The 24,741-nt window shown below is 43.2% G+C and overlaps 1 protein-coding gene across 1 annotated transcript; it reads left to right on the top strand.

The window, feature by feature from the left end:
- Window positions 1-13,789: 13,789 nt before the first annotated feature.
- Window positions 13,790-14,725, top strand: LOC138770517 (olfactory receptor 12D1-like). The gene has a single exon (XM_069949621.1). It carries the CDS (start codon window positions 13,790-13,792, stop codon window positions 14,723-14,725), a length of 936 nt encoding a protein of 311 aa, XP_069805722.1.
- The last annotated feature ends 10,016 nt before the right edge of the window (window positions 14,726-24,741 follow it).

The following is a 24,741-nucleotide window of genomic DNA, read 5'->3' on the forward strand; positions in this document are numbered from 1 at the left end:
GTTTTCAACTTCTGTTTAACTGAGGCCTGTAAGGCCAATGTATAGTGTGACCACCGGAGGGAAGTTACAATGAGGGACAGAAACATCACAATGATGTTATACTTAACCCCTTCATGACCCATGGTCATTGATGCACTGATGTCCAGGTCACACTGAAGCAGTGTTCTCCCCCTCGCCTCCTAGGAGCCATGACACTGTTATTACCACCCACCACCACAGAGCTGCTTGCGGGGGCTCACTTTTGCACCATGATCTTAAGTTTTTATTGGTATCATATTGGTGTTAATTGAACTTTTTTTTTTTTTTTTTTTTTAATTCTGATGTTTAATTTATTAAAAATCAGCAATCCTGCTGATCCTCCTTTCGTTTCCACTGTTCACCGTGTGGGAACAATATTGTTATATTTTAATAGATTGGTTGAAACAAATGCTACGACACCAAATGTTTATTTATTTACTTTTTTTTGTAGAATGGGAATGGGAGTGATTTCAACTTTAATATAAAAAAAAAAAAAATTCTTACACTTTATGTTTCCCTATGGGAAGTATATAAGTAACTATTAGACTACTTATACTGATTAATGCTATAGCATTGCAAAAGGTTGTTCAGCATTATTGGCGCTTTGCACATAGCATAGTATTACCTCCCCCGCTCCTCCTGTCACTGACCCCCTTAAACTTTACGATCCCTATAAATGTTTAATGACAGGCAGGCGTTTAAGGGGTTAATTTTCAGCTCCTGGCACATTAAAGAAGAAGTCCGGCAAACATTTGTATTAAAGTATTGTGTATTGTCTCCCAGAAGTTATACAAATCACCAATATGCACTTATTACGGGAAATGATTATAAAGTGCTTTATTCCCTGCACTTACTACTGCATCAAGGCTTCACTTCCTGGATAACATTGTCATGTCACTTCCTGGATAACATGGTGATGTCACTTCCTGGATAACATGGTGATGTCACTTCCTGGATAACATGGTGATGTCACCACCCGACTCCCAGAGCTGTGCGGGCTGTGGCTGCTGGAGAGGATGATGGCAGGGGGACACTGAGGGACACAGGGCACTGGAGGGACACTGAGCATCCCTCTGACATCATCCTCTCCAGCAGCCACAGCCCGCACAGCTCTGGGAGTCAGGACGTGACATCACCATTTTATGCAGGACGTGACATCGTCATTTTATCCAGGAAGTGAATGCAGGGAAAAAAGCACTTCATGTGTGTAATAAGTGTATATTGATAATTTGTATAACTTTTGGGGGGATACAATACAATACAAATAAAAAAATTTGGTGGACTTCTCCTTTAATGTGTACAGAGGCTGCTCATCCTGTTTATATGTTTACATATGTTCCTAGTGCATGGGGCAATGAAAGAAGGAACATACAGGGGCGTTGAAAGGCATAAATGTCCAAAGAAATAAAGGCTTGTACGTTTTTAGTCACTGCCGACGCTGCAGTGTGTCCCACCCACCCATTCTCTGCCCACATGCTTTCTGCGCCTGTCGCCCAGGCTGCAAAATTATATAGTTCATTATGAAAGGTTAACAGGCAGCACTGTAGCCACCCACCGCCATGCTGCTAATGGGAGGCTGAAGGCCAAAGCAACTAACTGGCCTCCTTGCCTGTCAATCACCCAGACAGGACAGAGAGCGGTTCTAGTGCCAGCCCAGATAACTAGTTTACGGATCTCCCCCTGCATCACGCATGGAATTAAAAAGTATTTTACCGGATATGAAAACTACGGAGCCTGGAACCCCCAACAAATATGCTGCTTAGTTCCCTTTAACAATAGTGCCCCATACAGAAGTTACCCCATAACAGTGAGACCACATGGTAGTTTCCCTAAAAGTGCCTCCACACAGTAATTACTGTATCCCTAATAATGCCCCCACAAAGTAATTACCCAACTATTTTCCCCATTCAGTAGGTAGTCCTAGTATAGTGTCCCAAAAAGTAGTTAATTTCCTAACAGTGCACCATTTAGTAGGTAATCCCTCCCAGTACTGTCTCATATACAAGATAATTCCCCAAACACAACACTATAGACCCTGTTTTCTTTATGAAAGAACCCCTTTATGTTTCATATTACATAGTACTTGAACATACTTAATCATAGTCCTTGTTTACAGATAAGAAACCATTTCCTATCTACTGTATAGTTGAAACACTTAAACAGAGCTTCAATTTTTTTGATTCTAATCAGATTATATTCTAACGGATATTTGGGTTAAGACATTGATGATATTTATCATATATATTGACTTTTTGGGGTTGTTGAACTGAAAAAAGCAGAGGTCAGTGGTGTTTTTATGGTAACATTGTGTGCTCTTTTGTTTTTGTTTTTTTTAGGAATTTTCACAAAAGGCGTCTTAGTAGAGTTTCAAAAATGCATGGATACTAGGAAAGCTAGGCAAGTTAAACACAGAATGAGACAAGAACGACAAACATAATTGTGATGTCCCAGTACAGGTGTTGTATATGCACCCCAGTAAGTTTTTCACTCAGGTTGAACAAGTGGGAGATTAAGTGCCTTGTTTTCACCACTAGGTGTCACCACTGTCTTTATTTTCTATGTACACAGCTGAAGAGTAATGGGTTAACTGTTTTATGTCATGTGTTTCTTTGCTGACCAGTCACAAGTGCTCTTTCTTTCTGTCCTATCCTATCTAGCCTCTCTCACCCACATTCAGCCCCACCACTCACAGGAGGGTTAAGATTTACCCCTGTAGGAGAAGTTAACCTGGTGAAGGAAGTGAGTCAGTCTCTAGTTAGTAAGAGAAGACACACAGATACCAAGTCCCTGCAGAAGTTAAACCAGGACCTGGCTTTGGCCAGAACCCTTGACGGGGACCAGAGACAGATGCAGGTAAAGACTTTATTTTTTAATACAAGCAACCACTACAGTTATGCAATGCTAAGCTCCACGTAGGGGAGAAAAGCCACCTAGGACCACCCTTGCCCACACTAGGAACACCAGGGTCTTTGCTGAGGGACAAGTCTTTTCTCTATAAACACTGCAAGAAGCAGGAGGTATGTCTATAAAATCCATGAAACAAAAAATTCCATCCACGGCTTCAATAAAATTATGGTAGCTTTATTGGGTCATCACAAAAAAAGAAAACAAAAAATGACCCAATAAAGCTACCATAATTTTATTGAAGCCATGGATGAAATTTTTCGTTTCATGGACTTTCCGGGTTGCGGCCCGCAAAACAGCCAGAACGTGCTTCACTTCCAGGAGGTCCACACACACCTGCGCTAATTGTGGCTATCAAGGGTGAGCTGACATATTCTCCTTTTATGTTGATGTCTATAAAATCCCCAGCTGAAGGGGCTTACACAAGGCCCTTATTCTCACAGTCAGTCTCTATATTCTCTTCAGTCAAATTGTTGCGGTCGAGCACATATTCTACATTGGGCAGGGCTCCTCTGGCAACTCGTCTCCTTTTCCTTCTCTTCACAAAGCACTCACTGCACAAGCACTTACTTCTAAAAGCACTGGTCTCATTCTGCTGTCAGAAACCACGTTTGTCAAGATTTGCACTACTGTATCTGTAAGTGTACTGTTCACCTGTAACTTCGTTCAGTAATGTGTTCTATTTTTGTACAAAACGCACGGTCTTATCTACCTGCACCAGCACCCACACACATCATTGTTTACCTTGAGTTTTCCCCTTTCTGTTGGCGGCAGTACCGACATCCCAGTTGGGTCCTCTACCACTCCAGGTTGCTGTGACAAGTGCCCAAGGGACCCGCAACAAACCCGGAGGTTACCGACCATTTGGGGACATAAACCGGCACACACAGGTACCAACATCACACCTGTGCACTACTACAGTGCTGGCGTCACAACAAACAACATCACAGTACCTGGCCGAGTACCACACAATAAAAATAGTCAAGCAGATACAGGACAAACAGGAGATAGCAGAACAATACAAAAACAGCAGGCAGAATAGAGGTCAAACTACTATGCAATCCAATCCAATACTAAATGCAGCTCATGCTACAAGAGACTATCACAAGCAATGTTCTACAGCACAAGTGGACTTCTTATGAGATGCCGGTCCAGGGCGTGATTGGACCAGTCCTCTGACCTCCAGACCACATAGAACACAAACTTACAAGGAAGAAAGATAAGTGGAGAAGGAACATGTCCATCATTACTCAATCTAAACAATATGCAGCTGGGCTAAGGCTACCAGAAGAACCCGGATGGGTTTGGCAGAACATGTCAATCACCACACATCAAGTGCTGGAATAAGACAGAGTTCAGATTGGTAGGAAACATACACACTGAATCATAGTCAAAAGCTCAGTGTTGGCAATACTTTACGGGCAGAGAACAACACTGAGGCCTCAACAGGCTCAGACATAGCAGAAACTCTTTACGGAGGTTCTGAACCAAACTGTCTATGTCTAATTGGATAATATATTGTAACTATAGTAGGCAGATGTATGTCTTCAATAATGCTCAGCATCCTCAGCAAAGAGTGTGCTAATTGTAGAACAACAAGTATAAAATTATCTAGAGAACCCACAAAATAATTATCCCACTGACACTTCCACCGGTCCTTCAGGGTGCAACTAGCTCCCTTGGGTTCAAGAACCTAACATAAATTGGGGGATGTTGAGAGGATTAGTCTTTGTGCTAAAGTGAAGGCCAAAATACAGTACCTGCACCAGCTGTGGACAATCCTCTTATCCATTGTAAGTACAATCCATTCCTTGTACTATTAGTCACCACTCTTAGTTTTATTCTAGCAGTCTCAAAGCTTAGATTTATATTCTCTAGTGCATTGACTGCTTTTTACATTGTACTGTATATTGTTCATTGGCATTAATAATTTACCTTACCAGTGCTCTGTCTGCATTGCCCGATTCTTCTTCTTCTTCTTCTTCTTTTTGTAGTACAGATCGACTTTTTCATTATTGTGCAATTAGGGGAAAATTAACATATACTATATCAGAAAAAATACCGTCCTTGCTACATGCTAGCAGCATCTTTGACATAAATGTACTTATCGTTACATTGTATTATTATGGGGAAAAGTAATATTTTTTTTCCAATAGCCCTTTATTTAAAAAAAACTTTGCTCATATTCTCTACAATCTGAATCATTTCACATGCAGACTGCTCTGTCTGAATGAAAAAAAAAATGTTTCCACATTAACTGGTTTTAGAAGGTTATATATTTGTAAATTATCAGCTGCTGGATGTCCTGCAGGAAGTGGTGTATGCTTTCCTGTCTGACACAGTGCTCTTTGTGGCAAAAACTGTATCCATTATCTTGATGTAGAAGTAAGGAAGAATGAACCGGGTAAGATCGCCACTACTTTACTTTCTAATCCAACAGATAGGAATAACACACTCCTGAGAAGTAGTGCTCATTCTCCACAAACATTTAAAGGAATTCCTAGAGGGCAGTTTGTCCGAATAAGAAGAATACGTATTACAGATTCCGAGTATCAAATTAATAAAGAGAAACTTATGTTAGAAGAGGGTATAAGAAGGACGAGCTAATAAAGGTGGGAGAGGAAGTGTCAAGAATGTGCAGTGAGCCTGGTGTGAACTGGGCCTGTTTTTACTTTTTGTGTGACAAACCCGCTTGCCTTTCAGCCTCCTGGCAATGCAGGATTTACACTGCTCACTGCTAGCCTTGATCACTGCAGCTGAGCAGTGTTGTTTGATTGACACATGCCTCTGCCTGTCCGGAACCTAGAGGATCAGAGCGCCAGACCAATGGGGATCCAGACCGGGCTCTTGATCCTCAGAAATGAAAGCAGTGGCCAGTCTGTTATTGCTGGCTATTAAGGTTCACACCCTGATCCCAGCTCCCCCTGTCTACTCCTGCGATCCCTGTTTCTAATTCCTCTGCTTGCTTGACTTGTTACCTGACCTCCCACCTGACCTTTGACTATCCCTTTGATCTCCCATTTTTATACTGCGCTGCCCGTTTGGTTCTGATTTGGCTTGTTGACTTCCCTTCATTGTGTTTGTCTGTCTGTCTTGTTCTGTGTTACACTTATTCAGTATAGGAAATGTCTTTGTGGTTGTCCGCAGCTTCTTAGGGCCGATTGAGGCAAGTAGGTAGGGACAGTGGGCGTCTTATCCCTACCTCCCCATCCTGACAGGAAGTAGGACTAGTAAAAAAAAGAAAAGAGAAGGAAATGAATTAATGTTTGTCTCTACATATGATAGACATGCAAATATGGTCAAACAAGTAATTTGCAAACATTGGAATATGCTTCAGTTTAAACCAAAATATGGGAGGTTGTTTTCCAATCCTCCTAAATTTGTGTAAAAAAGAGGTAAGACCATTGCAAACCATCTAGTAAGAGCAGATTTCAAAAAGAAAAGAGCCTCTAGACAGAAATTCTTGAGAACCAAAAAACAAGGGACTTACCCATGTAACAATTGCCAGAATTGCAATGTCATTATCGTAGGGAGTAACATGATGCATCCAAAGAAAAGGGGACTCCTATAAAATTGAAAAGTTGGTATTCATGTAACAGCAGACAAGTGGTAAACCTTCTGAAATGTCCCCGTGGACTCTGCTATGTGGGGCAGACTGCCCAGAGTGTAAAGGTCCGGTTGGGTGAACACAGGGCAGCAATTAGAAGAGGCTTACAGGAGGGTAACATGGAGGAGATAAGTAGATATGGCGAGACAGGAGTGGTCCAACACTTCGATGAGAGAAAACATAATGTCAGTGAACTGAAATGGTAAGTACTGGAGGACGTTGAAGGAGTGAGTGACGAGAAGATAAAGAGAAAAATTATTACAACGAGAAGTGTATTGGATACAGACTTTGGATACAGTAAACCCGAGGGGAATTGATGAAAAGTGTAATTTAATGTATTTCTATAAATTATGGTGGAATAATCAGTTACATGACTAACAGAGGTCTCTATTGATCATTATATTTTGGTATTTATAAAGAAAAATGCAGGGTATGATTGTAAGAGGAAAATAATTATGTAATGATAATTGACCTTTGTTTTGTTTTTAGATGCCGCGGAAGGGCTCTAGCGAGACTTCCTAGGCATAAAATTGGTGGTGGGTGATCATGTGACAATGCCTGAGAAAGAAGCTATCGTGCACGTGAAACGTTGAAGACGTGTAGACGTGGATCGTCGGCCAACGCTAACCCGTGAGTGCAGCTGGTAGCTCATCACGAGCATGGATCTTGGCTAGTCCGGCTAGGGCAAATGAACTTTGCTTAAAGACTTGTGCGGATTCTTCACACTGCAGTGAGTTATTGTTATAAGGATGTTTTTGCCAAAAAGAAAAATACAAAAGAAAATGTTTAAGTGAAACTGGTGTTGTCTCGCTTCATTGGACAGTGCTCTCTGCTGCCATCTCTGTCCGTGACAGGAACTGTCCAGAGCAGAAGAGGTTTCCTATGAAGATTTACTACTGCTTTTGGACAGTACCTGACATGGACAGAGATGGCAGCAGAGAACACTGTGTCAGACTGGAAAGAAAACACCACATACAGCAGCTGATAAGTACTGGAAGACAAGAGGTTTTTACATAGAAGTCATTTACAAATCTGTAAAACTTTCTGACTTGTTACTGTTATGAACATACCTGCTGATGCCTCCACTGCTCTCTCAGCACACCAGCTGGAAAGTGGGGAGGCGTCTGGACTGTCTGACAGGCATGCTGTTCAGCCTGTCAGAGTACAGAGACGCCGGTCCAATCAGAGCTGATGCTCCCTCCTTACTCCCTCCCTGCTCTGATTTAAACAGGTGGAGGCTTCCATGCCTCGCCCGTGATCAAGTCTTTTGGCTGGCTCGTGCGTTTATTGTGTGCTCCTTTCTGTGTTTGACCTCTTCATCTATATTGTGGACTTGCCTTTTGGATTCTGATTTGGATTTGACATGACCTCCTGGTTCTGACTCGGCTTGTTTGGTTTGTTCTTTGTTTCCCTGGACTGCTTTCTCTGTTTGACTTCTGGCTTGGACTTGTGGTACTTCTGGATTGTGATTCTGTGTATGACGTACTTCCTGGTTTGACCTGGCTTGTTGGTATTTGGTTTATCTTTCTCCTTTGTCTAGCCTTAACGGTTAGGTCTGCTGGGACTTGTAGTTCTCCTGTTTTTGTTGTTGCCCTTGCTTCCTCCAGACTTGTACTGTTTCATCTCCCCTCCTGCACTTAGCCAGTGTAGGGACCGCCGTCCAGTTGGGGACTGCTGTTTAGGGCAGGTCGTCCAAGCAGGTAGGGATAGGGGTCTGGGTTCAGAATAGGGCTCACTCTTCCCTGCCCCGGACGTGACAGTATCACGGGCCAAGAGAGTATATATATATATATATATATATATATATATATATATATATATATATATTTATTTTATTTTTTTCCCTCCTCTTTGTGCCTCAATATGGAGGCTATGACAGCCTTGGTAGAACAGATGCAGGGTTTGACTCAGATGGTTCAAGATTTGGCTGAACGGGTTCAGCATCAGGAAATGTCCCAGCCGCAGCCAGTAGTTGCTGCTCCAGTGGTTCCTTTGGAACCACAGGTTAGTCTCCCTGACCGTTTTTCTGGTGACTTGAAGGAGTTTGCTGCTTTCAAAGATAGTTGTAAACTGTATTTTAAGCTTAGACCTCACTAATCAGGGTCTGAGACTCAAAGGGTAGGCATTGTCATTTCCCTTCTCAAAGGGGATCCCCAAAAGTGGGCATTTTCCCTACCCCCCAATGCACCTGAATTAGCATCTGTGGACCAGTTTTTTGATGCCTTAGGTCTTTTGTATGATGATCCTGATCGCACAGCAGTAGCTGAGAGTAAGTTGGCGTCTGTTAAGCAGGGTAATAGAACTGTGGAAGTTTATTGTGCTGAATTCTGCCAGTGGTGTATTGCTTCTGGATGGAACGACCCAGCTTTACGTTACCAATTTCGTTTAGATCTGTCTGACTCTGTTAAACACATGCTTGTTGGTTATTCCCCTCCTACATCACTGGACGAGGCTATGTCCCTTGCTATAAGACTTGACAGACGGCTTCGTGAACGACGTAAAGAACGGACCACACCATCTGTGTCACGCACAACTGGGGTACACTCTTCGCTCGAGTCTGCAGTCGAGGGTCCAGGGTCTAAAGGCGAGCCCAAGCAGATCGGAAGCATGTCGGCTCAAGAGCGAAAAAGATTCCGCATGTCTAAAGGACTCTGTCTTTATTGTGGTGGAGCTGATCATCTGCTAAAGGACTGCACTAAAAGACCACAGCAGGGAAACTTCAGCGCCTAGGTGGTTACCGGGGAGACCACCTAGGCGATCAGGTAATTCCAATTGTCTCCAAAAAGGTATTGTTACCAGTTACTGTTTGTTATGACGATCAAGAGAGATCAGGCCTTGCATTTGTGGACTCAGGGTCTGCTTCTAACTTCATTGATTTTGGTTTTGCTACTTCTCTGAAAATCCCTCTGCAGTCTCTCCCTGAACCTGTGAGGGTTACAGCAGTTGATACTACCCCATTAAAAAAGGGGTTGATTCAGTATGTCACTCCTGCAGTTAAGATGGTGGTTGGTTCTATACATTCTGAGCATTGTACCTTATTTGTTATGGAGAAACTACCAGCAGACATCATTCTGGGGTTACCCTGGCTCCAGGCCCATAATCCTGTGTTTAATTGGGAGTCTGGAGAACTGGTAAAATGGAGCTCTTCATGTTTAAAAGATTGTATGACTGTAAGTCTTGCCAGTTTGGAATTGAGTAAAATTCCAAGTTTTATTCAGGATTATGAGGATGTGTTTTCTGAGAAAGAGTCTGAAAAACTTCCCCCACATAGAATGTATGATTGTGCTATTGATCTGGTACCTAATGTTAAGTATCCTTGAGGTAGGATATATAACTTATCCGGACCTGAGAGAATGGCCATGAAAGTATACATTCAAGAAAGTCTCCAAAAAGGCCATATTCGTCCCTCTGTCTCTCCTATGGGGGCAGGTTTTTTCTTCGTGGGGAAAAAAGATGGTGGTCTCAGACCTTGTATTGATTATCGGGAATTAAATAAGATAACAATTAAGAACCAATACCCCCTTCCATTAATTCCCGATTTATTCAATCAGATCATAGGAGCTGTTTGGTTCACCAAGCTTGATCTTAGGGGGGCTTACAACCTCATCAAAATTAAGGAAGGGGATGAGTGGAAAACCGCTTTCAACACTCCGGAGGGGCATTTTGAATATCTTGTTATGCCCTTCGGATTAAGTAATGCCCCAGCAGTGTTTCAAAACTTGGTGAATGACATTTTTCGAGAATTTATAGGCAAATTTCTTGTTGTTTATCTGGATGATATCCTGATTTACTCCTCTGACTGGTCTTCACATGTTCAGCATGTACGAATGGTGTTACAAAAACTTCGAGAGAATTCTTTGTTTGCAAAACTAGAGAAGTGTGTGTTTGGGGTTCAGGAGGTGCCTTTCTTGGGGTACATCTTGACCCCTAATGCTTTTAAAATCGATCCTGCCAAGGTCCAGGCCATTGTAGATTGGGTCCGTCCCTCATCATTAAAAGCACTGCAATGCTTTCTTGGGTTTGCTAATTATTACAGAAAGTTCATTAAAAACTTTTCTGAAATAGCGAAACCCCTTACTGACATGACCAAAAAAGGGGCGGACCTACTACACTGGCAACCTGAGGCCACAGCAGCATTTGAGGCCTTAAAGGATTGTTTTACTAAGGCCCCAGTGTTAACTCAGCCTGACCAGACAAGGCCTTTTGTGGTGGAAGTTGATGCTTCCAAGGTTGGGGTGGGGGCAGTCTTGTCTCATGGTACTTCTGCTCTTACCAATCTCAGACCTTGTGCTTACTTTTCTCGCAAATTTTCTTCTACTGAGAGAAACTATGACATAGGAAATAGAGAATTGCTTGCAATCAAGTGGGCCTTCGAGGAATGGCGCCACTTCCTCGAAGGTGCACAGCATCAAGTTACTGTTTTGACTGATCACAAGAATCTAACCTTTTTGGAATCTGCTAAACGTCTTAACCCCCATCAGGCTCGCTGGGCATTGTTTTTTACTAGGTTTGATTTTGTGATTACTTACCGACCTGGGTCTAAGAACATCAAGGCAGATGCCTTATCACGTAGCTTTTGTTCCAGCCATACTCCAACATCCAATCCTGAACCCATCTTGCAAAAGGGAATTGTTATATCAGCTATTACCCCAGATTTGGCATCTGAAATCAAAACCAATCAAAACCTTGCCCCTAAAGACACTCCTAGGAATAAGTTATTTGTTCCTAGTCAATTCAGATTTCGCTTATTAAATGAGCTGCATGATTCTGTTTTGTCAGGACATCCTGGAGTGGCTGGAACAAGAGCATTAGTGTCTCGTGGATATTGGTGGCCTTCTATGGGCAGGGATATTAAAGCATATGTTGCATCTTGTGAGACCTGTGCACAGGCCAAAGTTCCCAGAATGAGACCTGCTGGGGAGCTTTGTCCATTGCCTATTCCACTTAGGCCATGGACTCACATATCAATGGATTTCATGACAGATCTACCTGCTTCTCAAGGGAAAACTGTGATTTGGGTAATTATTGATCGGTTCAGCAAAATGTGTCATCTTATTCCTTTACATGGTTTACCTTCTGCTAAGGAATTATCAGGACTATTCATTAGACATGTTGTACGGTTACATGGTGTTCCAGTCAACATTGTTTCTGATAGAGGGGTACAATTTGTTTCTAGATTTTGGAGAGCCTTCTGTAGGAGGTTAGGTACTACTTTGTCCTTCTCATCAGCCTTTCATCCAGAGAGCAATGGACAAACTGAACGAGTTAACCAATCTGTTGAGCAATACTTGCGTTGTTATATTGCTGATCATCAAGACGATTGGGTCTCTTATCTTCCATTAGCTGAATTTGCGTTAAATAATCATGACAATGCATCTTCTAAAATGTCACCATTTTACTGTAACTACGGATTCCATCCTAGGTATTCTTCTCTTTCCGATAATGTGTCTGATAATCCTGAAGCGGATGCTATCATCACTGATCTGTGCACAGTCTGGGACCAGGTTCAGTAGAACCTGAAGGAGTCCCAGGGCATCCAAAAGAAAAATGCCAATAAAAGACGTTTATGTGGTTACGTTTTTGAAGTGGGGGAGAAGGTTTGGTTGTCCACTCGTAATCTCCGTCTTAAAGTACCATCTGGGAAACTGGCACCTCGTTTTATTGGTCCGTATGTCATTGTGGAAAGAATAAACCCAGTATCCTATCGTCTGAAATTGCCTGACTCATTCAGGATTCACAATGCATTTCATAGGTCTTTGTTAAAAAAATATGTTCCTTCTCTTTCCGTGTCCAAGAAACCTCCTGCTCCTGTGGAGATTCAAGGTGAACTTGAGTATGAGGTTTCTAGAATTTTAGATATTCGCGAAGTCAGAAATTCTTGGCAGTACTTGGTTCACTGGAGAGGGTACGGTCCAGAGGAGAGATCATGGGTCCCTGTTAAATCTATCCATGCAGACAAATTGATTCAGAAATTTCATGAATCTCATCCAGACAAGCCCAGTCCATCTAAGGGTCCTGAGGCCCCTCATAAAAGGGGGGGTACTGTTATGAACATACCTGCTGATGCCTCCACTGCTCTCTCAGCACACCAGCTGGAAAGTGGGGAGGCGTCTGGACTGTCTGACAGGCATGCTGTTCAGCCTGTCAGAGTACAGAGACGCCGGTCCAATCAGAGCTGATGCTCCCTCCTTACTTCCTCCCTGCTCTGATTTAAACAGGTGGAGGCTTCCATGCCTCGCCCGTGATCAAGTCTTTTGGCTGGCTCGTGCGTTTATTGTGTGCTCCTTTCTGTGTTTGACCTCTTCATCTATATTGTGGACTTGCCTTTTGGATTCTGATTTGGATTTGACGTGACCTCCTGGTTCTGACTCGGCTTGTTTGGTTTGTTCTTTGTTTCCCTGGACTGCTTTCTCTGTTTGACTTCTGGCTTGGACTTGTGGTACTTCTGGATTGTGATTCTGTGTATGACGTACTTCCTGGTTTGACCTGGCTTGTTGGTATTTGGTTTATCTTTCTCCTTTGTCTAGCCTTAACGGCTAGTTCTGCTGGGACTTGTAGTTCTCCTGTTTTTGTTGTTGCCCTTGCTTCCTCCAGACTTGTACTGTTTCATCTCCCTTCCTGCACTTAGCCAGTGTAGGGACCGCCGCCCAGTTGGGGACTGCTGTTTAGGGCAGGTCGTCCAAGCAGGTAGGGATAGGGGTCTGGGTTTAGAATAGGGCTCACTCTTCCCTGCCCCGGACGTGACAGTTACTTTGAGCATTTTTTTCTTTTCTGAAGCGCCCCTTTAAGTACAAGCTGCTGTCAAACCTATGAGTTCAATATACAAAATATACATGTTAAATTGATCCTTATTCCTAAAGAATAGTCCCACAAACTAGGGTGTGCAGGCACTGGCAGGGGTCATTTAAAGCAAGAGTGGGAGATGTTTTCATTTATTCACCAATTAAAGGGCAACTCCAAGAGTAAAATAGTTCTTTCAGATCAATTGGTGTCAGAAAATGCCAGAGATTTGTAATTTACCAGCTGCTGTATGTCATAGTCATAGACATATAGATGTAGGACATACAGTAGCTGATAAGTACTGGAAGACTTGAGTTTTTATAATATAAGTAATTTACAAATCTCTGGCACTTTCTGACACCTGTTGATTTAAAAAAAAAAAAAAAGTCTAAAAACAATACATAGTCATTCCTTCATTGTGTACTTTGGGAGATAATAATATGTTATAATAAGCTTTGAACATTTTGCCTACAGATTCACATGGAAGAAGTTAATGAGACCTTGGTAACAGAGTTCATACTTCAAGGAATCACCGACCTCCCTCAGCTACAGATTGCTCTCTTCATCACTTTTCTTATGTTCTACCTCTTAAGCTTTGTTGGCAATGTAAGCATTGTGGCAGTGGTTATTGCCGATCGTGGTCTTCACACCCCAATGTACTTTCTATTAGGAAACCTTTCATTCTTGGATTTCTTCTATGCCACCACAACGGTTCCCAAGATGTTGTCTGGATTACTTGTAGAAGACAAGAAAATATCCTTCCGAGCCTGTATAACCCAGCTCCACATCTTTCACTTCTTGGGAAGCACAGAAGCCATGCTCCTCTCATCAATGTCTTATGACAGATACGTTGCCATCTGTAACCCATTGAGGTACCATGTCCTTATGGCGAGGGAAGTCTGTTTCCAGCTAGCCTTCACGTCCTGGCTCGTTGGGTTTCTCTACTCGCTGTCCCATACAATTTTAACTTCCCGACTTCCTTTCTGCCAGAAGAATAAAATAACTCATTTCTATTGTGATATTAAACCTCTGTTGAAGTTGGCCTGTACCGACACACGTATCAATGAGAGCCTGGTCAGTATTGTTACGGGCTCTGTAGCTGTAGGGTCATTCATTCTAATAATCGTCTCCTATAGCTTTATTGCAACCCATCTCCAGAACCTCCATTCAGAGCAGGGTAAAAGTAAAGCCATCTCCACCTGCACCTCCCACTTCACTGTGGTGCTTTTATATTATGGAACCGCTTTCTTCACGTATCTAAGACCGGCTACTAAAGACTCCTTGGAACAAGACAGACTGACTGCAATCCTCTTCACAGTCATCACACCAGCATTAAATCCTATTATCTATGCCCTGAGAAATAAGGATGTGAAAAGGGCTCTTAGGAAACTGTTCTTTACAAGGCCTATGTTTTAAACAACTTTATTATTAAAGGGGAATTCCATTTAAACATACAGTTTTATATGTTGGTGTCCATAGTGACTAACAATTCCTTCCAAATTTTTTGTTATTATCTATTTAGTCTCTTCCCCCAGTTCTCAGCTGCTGCTTTCTGCTGAAGACACAAAAATCTGTGTGTGAGCTATTCCCACTGTCTCCCCACCCCCTTCCCTTCTGAGACACCTGATGTAAACAAGTCCCTGGAAGGTTTTATCTGCAACATTGTAGATTCTTTGTAATGCTGGAAGGGTTAATCTGAGGCCAATTGCTGATGAACTCACCGTCGGTAACCCTTCCAGCTTTACAAACAAGCTACGGAGTTGCAGATGAAGCCAGTCAAAGACTTGTTAACATCTGATGTCTCAGAAGGGAGGAGGGAGGAGGGGGCGACAGAGAGAACACACAGATTTTTGTGATTTCAGCAGAAAGCAGCAGATAAGAACTGGGAGAAGGAAACTGAATAGATAATAATGGAAGGAATTATTAGTCTCATCATGGACAGCAACATAAGAAAAGTTAGGTTTAAGTGGAATAGCCCTTTAACTTCCAATGTTTTTTGAATATCGTCAACTATCCTGTGCAGGATCTGCCAACAAGGTGATACCAGCGGCCATCAACAGACCCCTCACCCCCAACTATTAAACATTGGATGAAAAGTGAACTAACAATTAGAAAGCAGGCGGGATTGCGTCGGTTCAAAGCGGGGTTGCTGCGCGACCCCTCTCTGCACTTCCCCATCTGCAGCAGGACGTGCCGGCACGTCCTTTTGCGGGAAGGGGTTAAAAAAAGCTTTTAAAAAATCCAATAGTGCAGTATATTTTTTAACAAGCTGTTAGTTACCAGCGGGTATCATTTGTTTACCCAGATCCTTACTTTTTGCTAAAATGTTGATATTACCTTTACTTTAAAAACAGGTGAAATGTACTTAGATATACTGCTAGTTGACCTAACCAGACTGTGATGTACACAGGTTTTAGGGCTATTGATGAAGCTAGGGTTTAGTACCAAGCTTTTTGCCAAAGTTAAACTGACCAAACCGAACTTGTGACATGGTAAACTGGAGTCAATACTTACAGCCTATCTTTTTGAAAAAAAAACAAAATAACATGAAAAATTGAGAAAATTGTATTTTCTGCTTGTAAGGAAAATGGTTATGCCACATAAATTAGATATTAAATAGCATTAGCAATATGTCTACTTTATATGTTAATAGAGCAACGATTCCTCCAACCACAAACACACAGGTGTGAGGGCGCAGGTCCAACAAAAAAATATTAAAACTAAAAAATATATGTATAAAATTTATTAAAAGACTCAACGCGTTTTGGAACCGCTCCGGCTCCTTTCTTAAGAGTCATGACTCTTGAGAAAGGAACCGGAGCGGTTTCGAAATGAGTCTTTTAATTCACGTTTGAAGTGTATTTGAGGGGACTGTATGTTAAAAGGCACACAAAGTACCCCGTTTTAGAAACTGCACCCCCAAACTGTGCAAAAGCACATCCAGAAAGTGTTTTAACCCTTTAGGTGAGTCACAGAAATAAAAGCTAAATGTGTAAGAAAATTTTAAATTTTAAAATTTTATTTTCTGTGCAGAAACTTTATTGTAATCCAATATCTTTCATAATTATAAACATATTACCAGAAAAATGGACCTCAATATTTATTGCCCCTTTTCTGCAGTTTATAGAAATATCCCATATGTGGCGCTATTTGACACAACCACAAGCCTCAGATATAAAGGAGCGCCTAGTGAATTTCAATGCCTCCGTTATGTTTGGTCATTTTTGACTGTACCACTTCAGGTTGGCAGAGGCTCTGGGGTGCCAAAACATAAAAAACACCCCTAAAGGGACACCATTTAGAAAACTACAGTTTACCCCTCGAGGAATGTAAAAAGGGGTGCGGTGAGCAACAATGTGGCGTGAAAAATTTTATTTTTTACACTAAAATGTTGTTCTAGCCTTCAATTTTTCGTTTTTACAAAGGGATAAAAAAAAAAAAAACACAAAACGCGTAGCGCAGTACGGAAATACATGTCGCATTTACAAAGCCCACATACAGCCAAAACAGTGGAAACCCCCCACAAGTGACCCCATTCTGGAAATTACACCCCTTAAGCAAACTAACAAGGGGTGCAGTGAGCATATGGACCCCACTGGTGGCGGGCACAAATGTGGAACAATCTGACGTGAAAGTGAACATTTAAATGTTTTCACTTTCACAGCACAAATGTGGCCGTCATCAAGGGGTACATATCCTCACTGCACCCCTTGTTAGATTCCTTAATGGAAGTAGTTTCCATAATGGGGTCACTTGTGGGGGGTTTTCACTGTCTTGGCAGCAAGAGAACTTTGCAAATGCGACATGGCGTTCATCATCCATTCTAGCCAAATCCAACCTCCAAAATCCAAATGGCGCTCCTTCCCTTCGGAGGCTTACCCTGCGTCCACATGGCGCTTTATGTCCACATGTGGTTTATTTATGGACTCTGGGGAAATTGCTCTACACATATTGTGTGTTCTATTTTTTAAATACGAAATTCGAAAATCCATTCCAGCCAAATCCAGACTCCAAAAGCCAAATGGTGCTCCTTCCCTTCGGAGGCTCGCCTTGCAGCCGCATGGCGCCGTAAGTCCGCATTTGGGGTATTTCCGTACTCGGGAGAAATTGCTCTACACATTTTGTGTTTTTTTTTTAATCTTTAAACCCCTTGTTAAAATGAAAAAATCAAGACTAGATTAATGTGTAAATTCTAAATTTTTTTACACTAAATGTTCGTCTAGCCTTAATTTTTTTCATTTCCACAAGGGGTTAAAAGAGAATATAAATGCAAAACATGTAGGGTAATTACCCCTGAGTATGAAAATACCCCACATGTGAACATAATGTGCTATATGGGCACAGTACAAGCCACCAAAGTGACAGAGCGCCGTTTAGAGGCTAGAATGGAGGATGGAGGCCATGTCGCATTCACAAAGCAAGAGAAATACCCGCGCTGCCTGTCAGGATCCTGGAAAAGTAAAGCAGCGTGGTGCAGCGATCTGCACACTGTGGGTAAAAGCAGTATGCAAATATAAAACAATTACCGTTCCGTGCTATGCCGAAGTGTCGGCCAACAACAGGGTAATAATGCCCCGTTTGAAGTGTTCAATAAAACAATCTATGTATTGAAGGTATCACAATAAAAAAGTGCTGATAAGTAACTGCTGGAGTAGAAACTGACCTGTTCTTAGATGTAAGCGGCTGACTTCAGGGCCAGGATGATGAAGGATCCGTTGCAACTGCTGTGACGTCACACAGTCTGTCAGTGACTGAATGTTACCGCACGGCAGAAGTGTGCACGCTACCGTCCGGAGCGCGCCATCTGCCAGAAGAAAGATCTATCTGTTGGACACACAAGTTTAAATATCCTCAACTATTTATTTATTTGCTGATCACCGACGTGGATACGAGTCCAATTATCTGTACCATTCATCTATATGCTGACCGCCGATGTGGATACAACCACTACTACTACGCACATCATCGGCAAATTCATCATCCTGGCCCTGAAGTCAGCCGCCTACATCTAAGAACAGGTCAGTTTCTACTCCAGCATTTACTTATCAGCACTGTTTTATTGATACCTTCAATACATAGATTGTTTTATTGAACACTTCAAACGGGACATTATTACCCTGTTCAGGGCAGTTTCTAGGCCATTTTGGCAACAGGGCTCTAGTATATACAGACAGATCGATAGATATGCACTTACATACATTTATATATACTATGTGTGTGTGTATATATATATATATATATATATATATATATATATATATATATATATAAACACACACACACATATACACACTCTAGTATACTACACAGTATGGACATCACACATGCATAGAACACTATATGTAACATAGGACATCACACATACATAGAGCATAGCAGCACACTATACATAACATAGGACATCACACATACAGTACATAGAGCATAGCAGCACACTATACATAACATAGGATATCACACATACATAGAGCATAAACAACACACTATACATACCATAGGACATCACACATACATAGAGCATTAGCAGCACACTATACATAACATAAGACATCACACATACATAGAGCATTAGCAGCACACTATACATACCATAGGACATCACACATACATAGAGCATTAGCAGCACACTATACATAACATAAGACATCACACATACATAGAGCATTAGCAGCACACTATACATACCATAGGACATCACACATACATAGAGCATTAGCAGTACACTATACATAACACAGGACAACACAAATACATAGAACATTAGCAGCACACTATACATACCATAAGAAATCACACATACTTTTGCACATTGAACTCTTTACACACAAATATAGTGGAGTAACTTTTTGTAGCTGGGTGCAGTCTAGGAAGGGTTAAACCACCAGGCAGAGGTCCTATGCTAATAACCCTCCCCCACCCCCTCCTCTGGACTGAAGCTGCAGAGGCTCTTGAGCTAAGGGAAAAGGATGATGGGAAGTTAGATGGAAGATAAAGTATAGACTGTGGGGTATGAAGCTGCCCATCACCCTCCACCCCACAATTACATACACCCCAACACTACACTGCTGATCCTCCACAGTGACCCCCTCTACCCCTGCAGACAGCAGCAGCACTTACAGGGTGGCTCTCTTCAGCTGTGTGCAGGCCGGGTCGGGGGAGGAGACACGTCACACAGGAGCTGCTGCCTGTGCTGGATGCTCTGCAGAGCCGCAGGGGAACGTGGGGAAGTCCCTGCTGCCTCCATTTTCCTCTTCTCTTTACTCACATGCCACAAAGGAGGCCTCAGGAGCCAGGTGCTGTGTGAGGGGGCACTGTGAAGTCCAAGCCTGCTGCCTGTGCAGAACGTCACTGACTCACTGAAGGTGTGTGTGTGGTGAGGGAGGGCGCCCCCTAGCTGCCAGCGCCCCGTGCAGTGGCCCGGCCTGCACGGTGCTAGAAACGGCCCTGACCCTGTTATTGGCTGAAATGTCGCATAGTGCCGAACGGTAATTGTTTTATATTTGCATAGTGCATTTACAAAGCCCCTGTGCTTCCAGGACAATGGAAACCCCCCACAAGTGACCCCATTCTGGAAACTACACCCCTCAAGGAATCTAACAAGGGGTGCAGTGAGCATATGGACCCCACTGGTGATGGGCAAATATGTAGAACATGTGCTGTGAAAATGAAAAATACTATTTTTTTTTTCATTTTCGCGGCACAAATGTACCCGTTACCAGGGGGCCATATCCCGGCTGCTCCCCTTGTTAGATTCCTTGAGGAGTGTAGTTCCCAGAATGGGGTCACTTGTGGGGGGTTTCTACTGTCCTGGCAGCACAGGGGCTTTGTAAATGCAACATGGCCTCCTCTAATGGGAATGGTGACCATACCTACTTAGCTGGGGAAAAGTTTTTAATTTATTTGGGGGTATTATGCCAATTATTAGTTTATAAGGTTGAAAATGACAGGTGTCCATCAAATTCAACCTGTGTTGATCCAGAGGAGGCCAAAAAACCCTTGTGAGGCAGACGACAGTAGTTTCATCACATGGGAAAAATTCTTTCCCGACTTCAAAATGGCAATTAGAATAATTCCTGGATCAACATGACCCCTGAAATAGGAATAAGGAATTTAGAAAATTTAGAACTCCAATGACGTGTGGTACGCCTTGAAGCGATCCTGGTGATCAGGACAGGTGTCACACTAGAAAATTGTGTCCTTCCTGATCCCCCTGTTACAGCACACTTTGCACTATTTCTGAGATATCCTGGGGATTACTATATGGGGTATGTAAAAGTGTAATGTAGTGTAAAACTATATTTCATGTAGTGTAGGATATAGGGGGTAAAAAAAAACAAACCCTATGCCAAAAAGGAGGAGTTGCTGATCGGCTGCGTACTTACGTGCGATGCTGATCAGCACTCAGGGGCGGTAGGGCGCGTAAAACAAAAAAAAACCCTACCTACAACCCTAAAGCTACTGATAAGTGTATTATATTCACTTATCAGCCGCTAGGGGCAGTAGAATGCAAAAAGACGGAAAAAGACAAAGATAGGCGACGGGAAGCCGAAAAAGCTGAAAATAGACGACGGAGCGCCAGAAAAAGCCGAAAATAGATGACGGGGAAGAAGAGGACACCGTGGAACCTGGAAGACATCGCTCCGGAGGCCTGGATCAGGTGGGTATGGGCAAATACACCCCACACACCTGCTCTGGACACCTCAGCTATCTATTCATCCCTTTCCTATCCAATCCTGAAATCCTCACAGAAATATTCCATTTGCCTTGACATAGGTAACAGACCGGCATTTACACATCCCCAAAAAATGTCTGTACTACTGTCAGGGCTGTATTAACAGCTGCTGCTACCCTAGGCACTAAACCTGAAGACACCCCATCTTCACGCACATATTGGCGATACCAGACCTGACCAATACCACCATACCCCCCACCCCCCTGGAATAGACACCAGATTTACTGGCAAGTCTGAACGGGAGGAGGGAAACTAAAAAAATAAAATAAAAAAAAAATAGTTTTTTCTGTCCCCCTGCTCCCTGGTGCTGCCCCCCTGCAAGGTGCTGCCCTAGGCACCGGACCACGGGTGCCTAGTGGTAAATACGGCCCTGGCTACTGTACTGACACAGCCACGCAGCTGTGTCAATACAGTAGGGCAAGTTTCTAAACTGTTTTGGATCTTCCGGCATCATGATGAATCCTGCTGGGAACTCTGAGGTCTGTTTTTTTGCAGCCGTGTAAATGCCACCTCAGAGTGGACACCCCTAACCCTCTGTGGCTTGTCAATCCATCTAAAATTTATTGAACAAATACAGCCCTCTTGTAATATGTTAATGGACAGAATTCCCTTAGGATTCACTCAGGACTGGGTCATAGTTTTTATGAGGGAAGTCCAAACTGCGCTGACCTCTCAGGAAGAAGGCACATCCTAATCCAGTCACATAGGGCCGGCTCCGGATTTTTGCAGGCCTTCGAGTGACGGCGCCTCAGCTGGCCCCTTATCCATCCACTATGCACCCATCATCCAAACACTATGCATAATCACTTGAGACACCACTAACATCCACCAACACACATTATTGACACACAAACTGACACTGACTGACACACTCAGACACTAACACACAGCACTTACAGGTCAGTCTTCTCCCTCTTCCTGTTGGGCTGCTCTCCACACTGTAAGGTTGACGACCTTCAGGTCATGTGATCAGGTCCTTCACCCTTTTCTCTCTCTGTGCAGGTCCTGCTAGGACTCCAGTGTCTTATAATATTCAGCCCACTCACACTGCACTACATTTAGCAGACTGAACATTACACCACTGAGGCTCTCTCCAGGCCCCTAAAGACGCTGTGGGCCCTGGCACTTGCCTGAGTATGCCCTGTGCTGATGCCAACCCTGCAGTCATAAGAACCATAAGAAACCATTGTGGGGTCCCAAGTTTAAGTCATGTATGACTTGTATATTTCTATATGTATGTTGCACAGCTCTAGTGAACTAAGGGTTATTGTTTGTTTGTGATCTGCACACCAATGGGAGCTGCTCTTCTCTTCCACCTATCTTTTTCTTTCTCCTTGCACTCTCTTGTCCACCACTCAAAGGAGCTGTTGCACACCCTGTAGGAAGTTGTCACATGGGGAGAGGAAGTGTAGACCCACATGTAGTCAGTCCAAAGTAGTCTAGTCTGGAGAGTGGCAGTAGACAGACGGTTATGGAAAACACAAAGACTTTCTTCTTCAAAGGAATACTTCTACCTGAGATACAGTGCTAAACACCTAAAGAGAGGACACATCAGAGATCACCCCAACCCACGCCGTGAACATCTCTAAAAGCACAGGACAGTATCCTAAAACAGAGGAACTGATCCGGATAGAGCAAAGCAGCTAAGGGCCTAAGTACTCTATCTCGCAGCGCAGGTGAAACCAGATAACTTTGGACATTTTGATTAACTCAGGTAACAAGGACTGGGGCTTCTGTCACCCTGATAGGACAGGTAACTTGGCCCTCCAGGGCAAAAGGTGTTATAGTGACAACACGGGCACAAGTATTCTTCTTCTTTCAAGTATTCTCCAGTATTCTTCTTCTAAAGTTCTGGCAGAGAACAGTACTACATTGGGTTGGGACTCTCACAACCTACTCCTGTCCACTCCTCTGAACTCTCTCTACTCTTTTCAGCACGCAACCAAGCCAGCACTGCTATTCCACTTCTACCTTAACAGTTCTCAGGGCAGATGTAGTCAAGTCCAGATTGTATTATACTGCTTGTATCACAGAAGATTCTTAAGTAAAAGGAAGTTTATCTATTCTATCAGAACTCAGTGATCATTATACCAGCACCTACACACAAGCTACACCGTCCTTGGGTCACCTCCCCTTTCTGTGGGTGGCGGCACCAACAGTCCGGGTGGGTCATAACTCCACTCCACAACCCGTCAGGTCACTGACCATTGAAGAAAAGTATAGCCAGCCACAAAAAAACTAAAAGTAGGTGTGCCTCCATACCTGCTTGCTGAGTTAGCACTGGTGTCACAACAACCTGCCACCTGGCTGAGCTATACTTCACCTACCAGGCACCACAGTAGTGGAGTCACACAGTACCATCTAGCAGGTGACCGGTCGCGGCTGCAACACCACGCAGCAGCCCACCACACATTGTCTTGTACATATATACATATATGTACATTTTGTATACTCCCTTTTTCCAATCTTTTCACATTTAGTTTGATTTGAAACTCTTGAGGGTGACGGTTGAATCAAACAAAAGGCTCATAAGCATAGGGAGATACCTATGAACCTCCATCACATTCTGTACAAGGCTTAGGGCCAGTCCACACCGACCAAAAGTGTTGAAATTCCCTTGAGCGGAGAGCCGCAGAGGCACGTGAGCCCTCCCATAGAGAAACAGTGTCACAGTAAATCAGACGGCAGAGAGTTCCGCCACGGAATTCCGCCGCTTTTGCTCCGTGTGAATTGGCCCTATTCATTTAAATCCAGGGGTTGTCTGGTAGTTAAACATCATGAACACTTTTACAAATGGACAGTAGACTAGATAACAGGGATATGAGAATGGATGTGATAAAATAACAGCTTTACTGATGGTTTACTTGAAACAGGTTAGGTACAAAGTCCTATACAGGTCTTGATCTCGGATAGTTTTCAGTATAGATAGAGACAGGTTAGCTGTGCCTCTTACAGTTTAATAATTCAACTCCAATCATGTGTAGACAGTCAAAGCTAAAGTTGTAGTTTTTCAACAGCTGGAGAGCCAAGGCCCTATTGTATATGGCCCCCTCTGTGTAGTCCCCTTATAGATGACCCCTCTGTGTAGTCCACTATAGTAGATGCCCCCCCTCTGCGCATGCCCTATGATTTAAAACCCCCCTTACTGTTGTTCCCCTATAGATGCCTCCTCTGTGTTGCCCTCCTTATAGATTGCCCCCTGTGCTGTTCGCCTCACAAATGGCCCCCAGTGTTGTCCCAAAACGCTGCTTGCAGTCACAAGAGTGATTGACAGGGCGGGAAGCCTATGACTTCCCGCCTTGTCAATCAGAACACTGAACACCCAAGAGGCCTGCTCGGCCACCAGGTGTTGTAGGCAGTAAGCTCCGGAGGCCCCACCACGGGCCCCCTGATGCTAGGGGCCCCGTAGCAGCCACTACGGCTGCTACAGCAGTAGTTCCGGACCTGATTAGGACTTTAAGAAGACAAAGAGGAAATAAGCAAAAACAAAGAAATGAAAATCGTCTGTGTCCTTAGGGGGTTAGGGCGATGGCCACAATTCTTTAGTTTACTTGTGGTGCTCTTATTTTTATTTGTACCAAACCCAGGACCATACGGTATGTGACTTCCCCTTCTGCTCCATTATTGCAGGTCTATGACCCCAGTATTGATGCCCATTCTTACTTCTACATGTCACTTTTGCTGCTAGTGTATAAAATGG

This window comes from Dendropsophus ebraccatus, chromosome 13, assembly GCF_027789765.1.
Source record: "Dendropsophus ebraccatus isolate aDenEbr1 chromosome 13, aDenEbr1.pat, whole genome shotgun sequence".
NCBI lineage: Eukaryota > Metazoa > Chordata > Amphibia > Anura > Hylidae > Dendropsophus > Dendropsophus ebraccatus.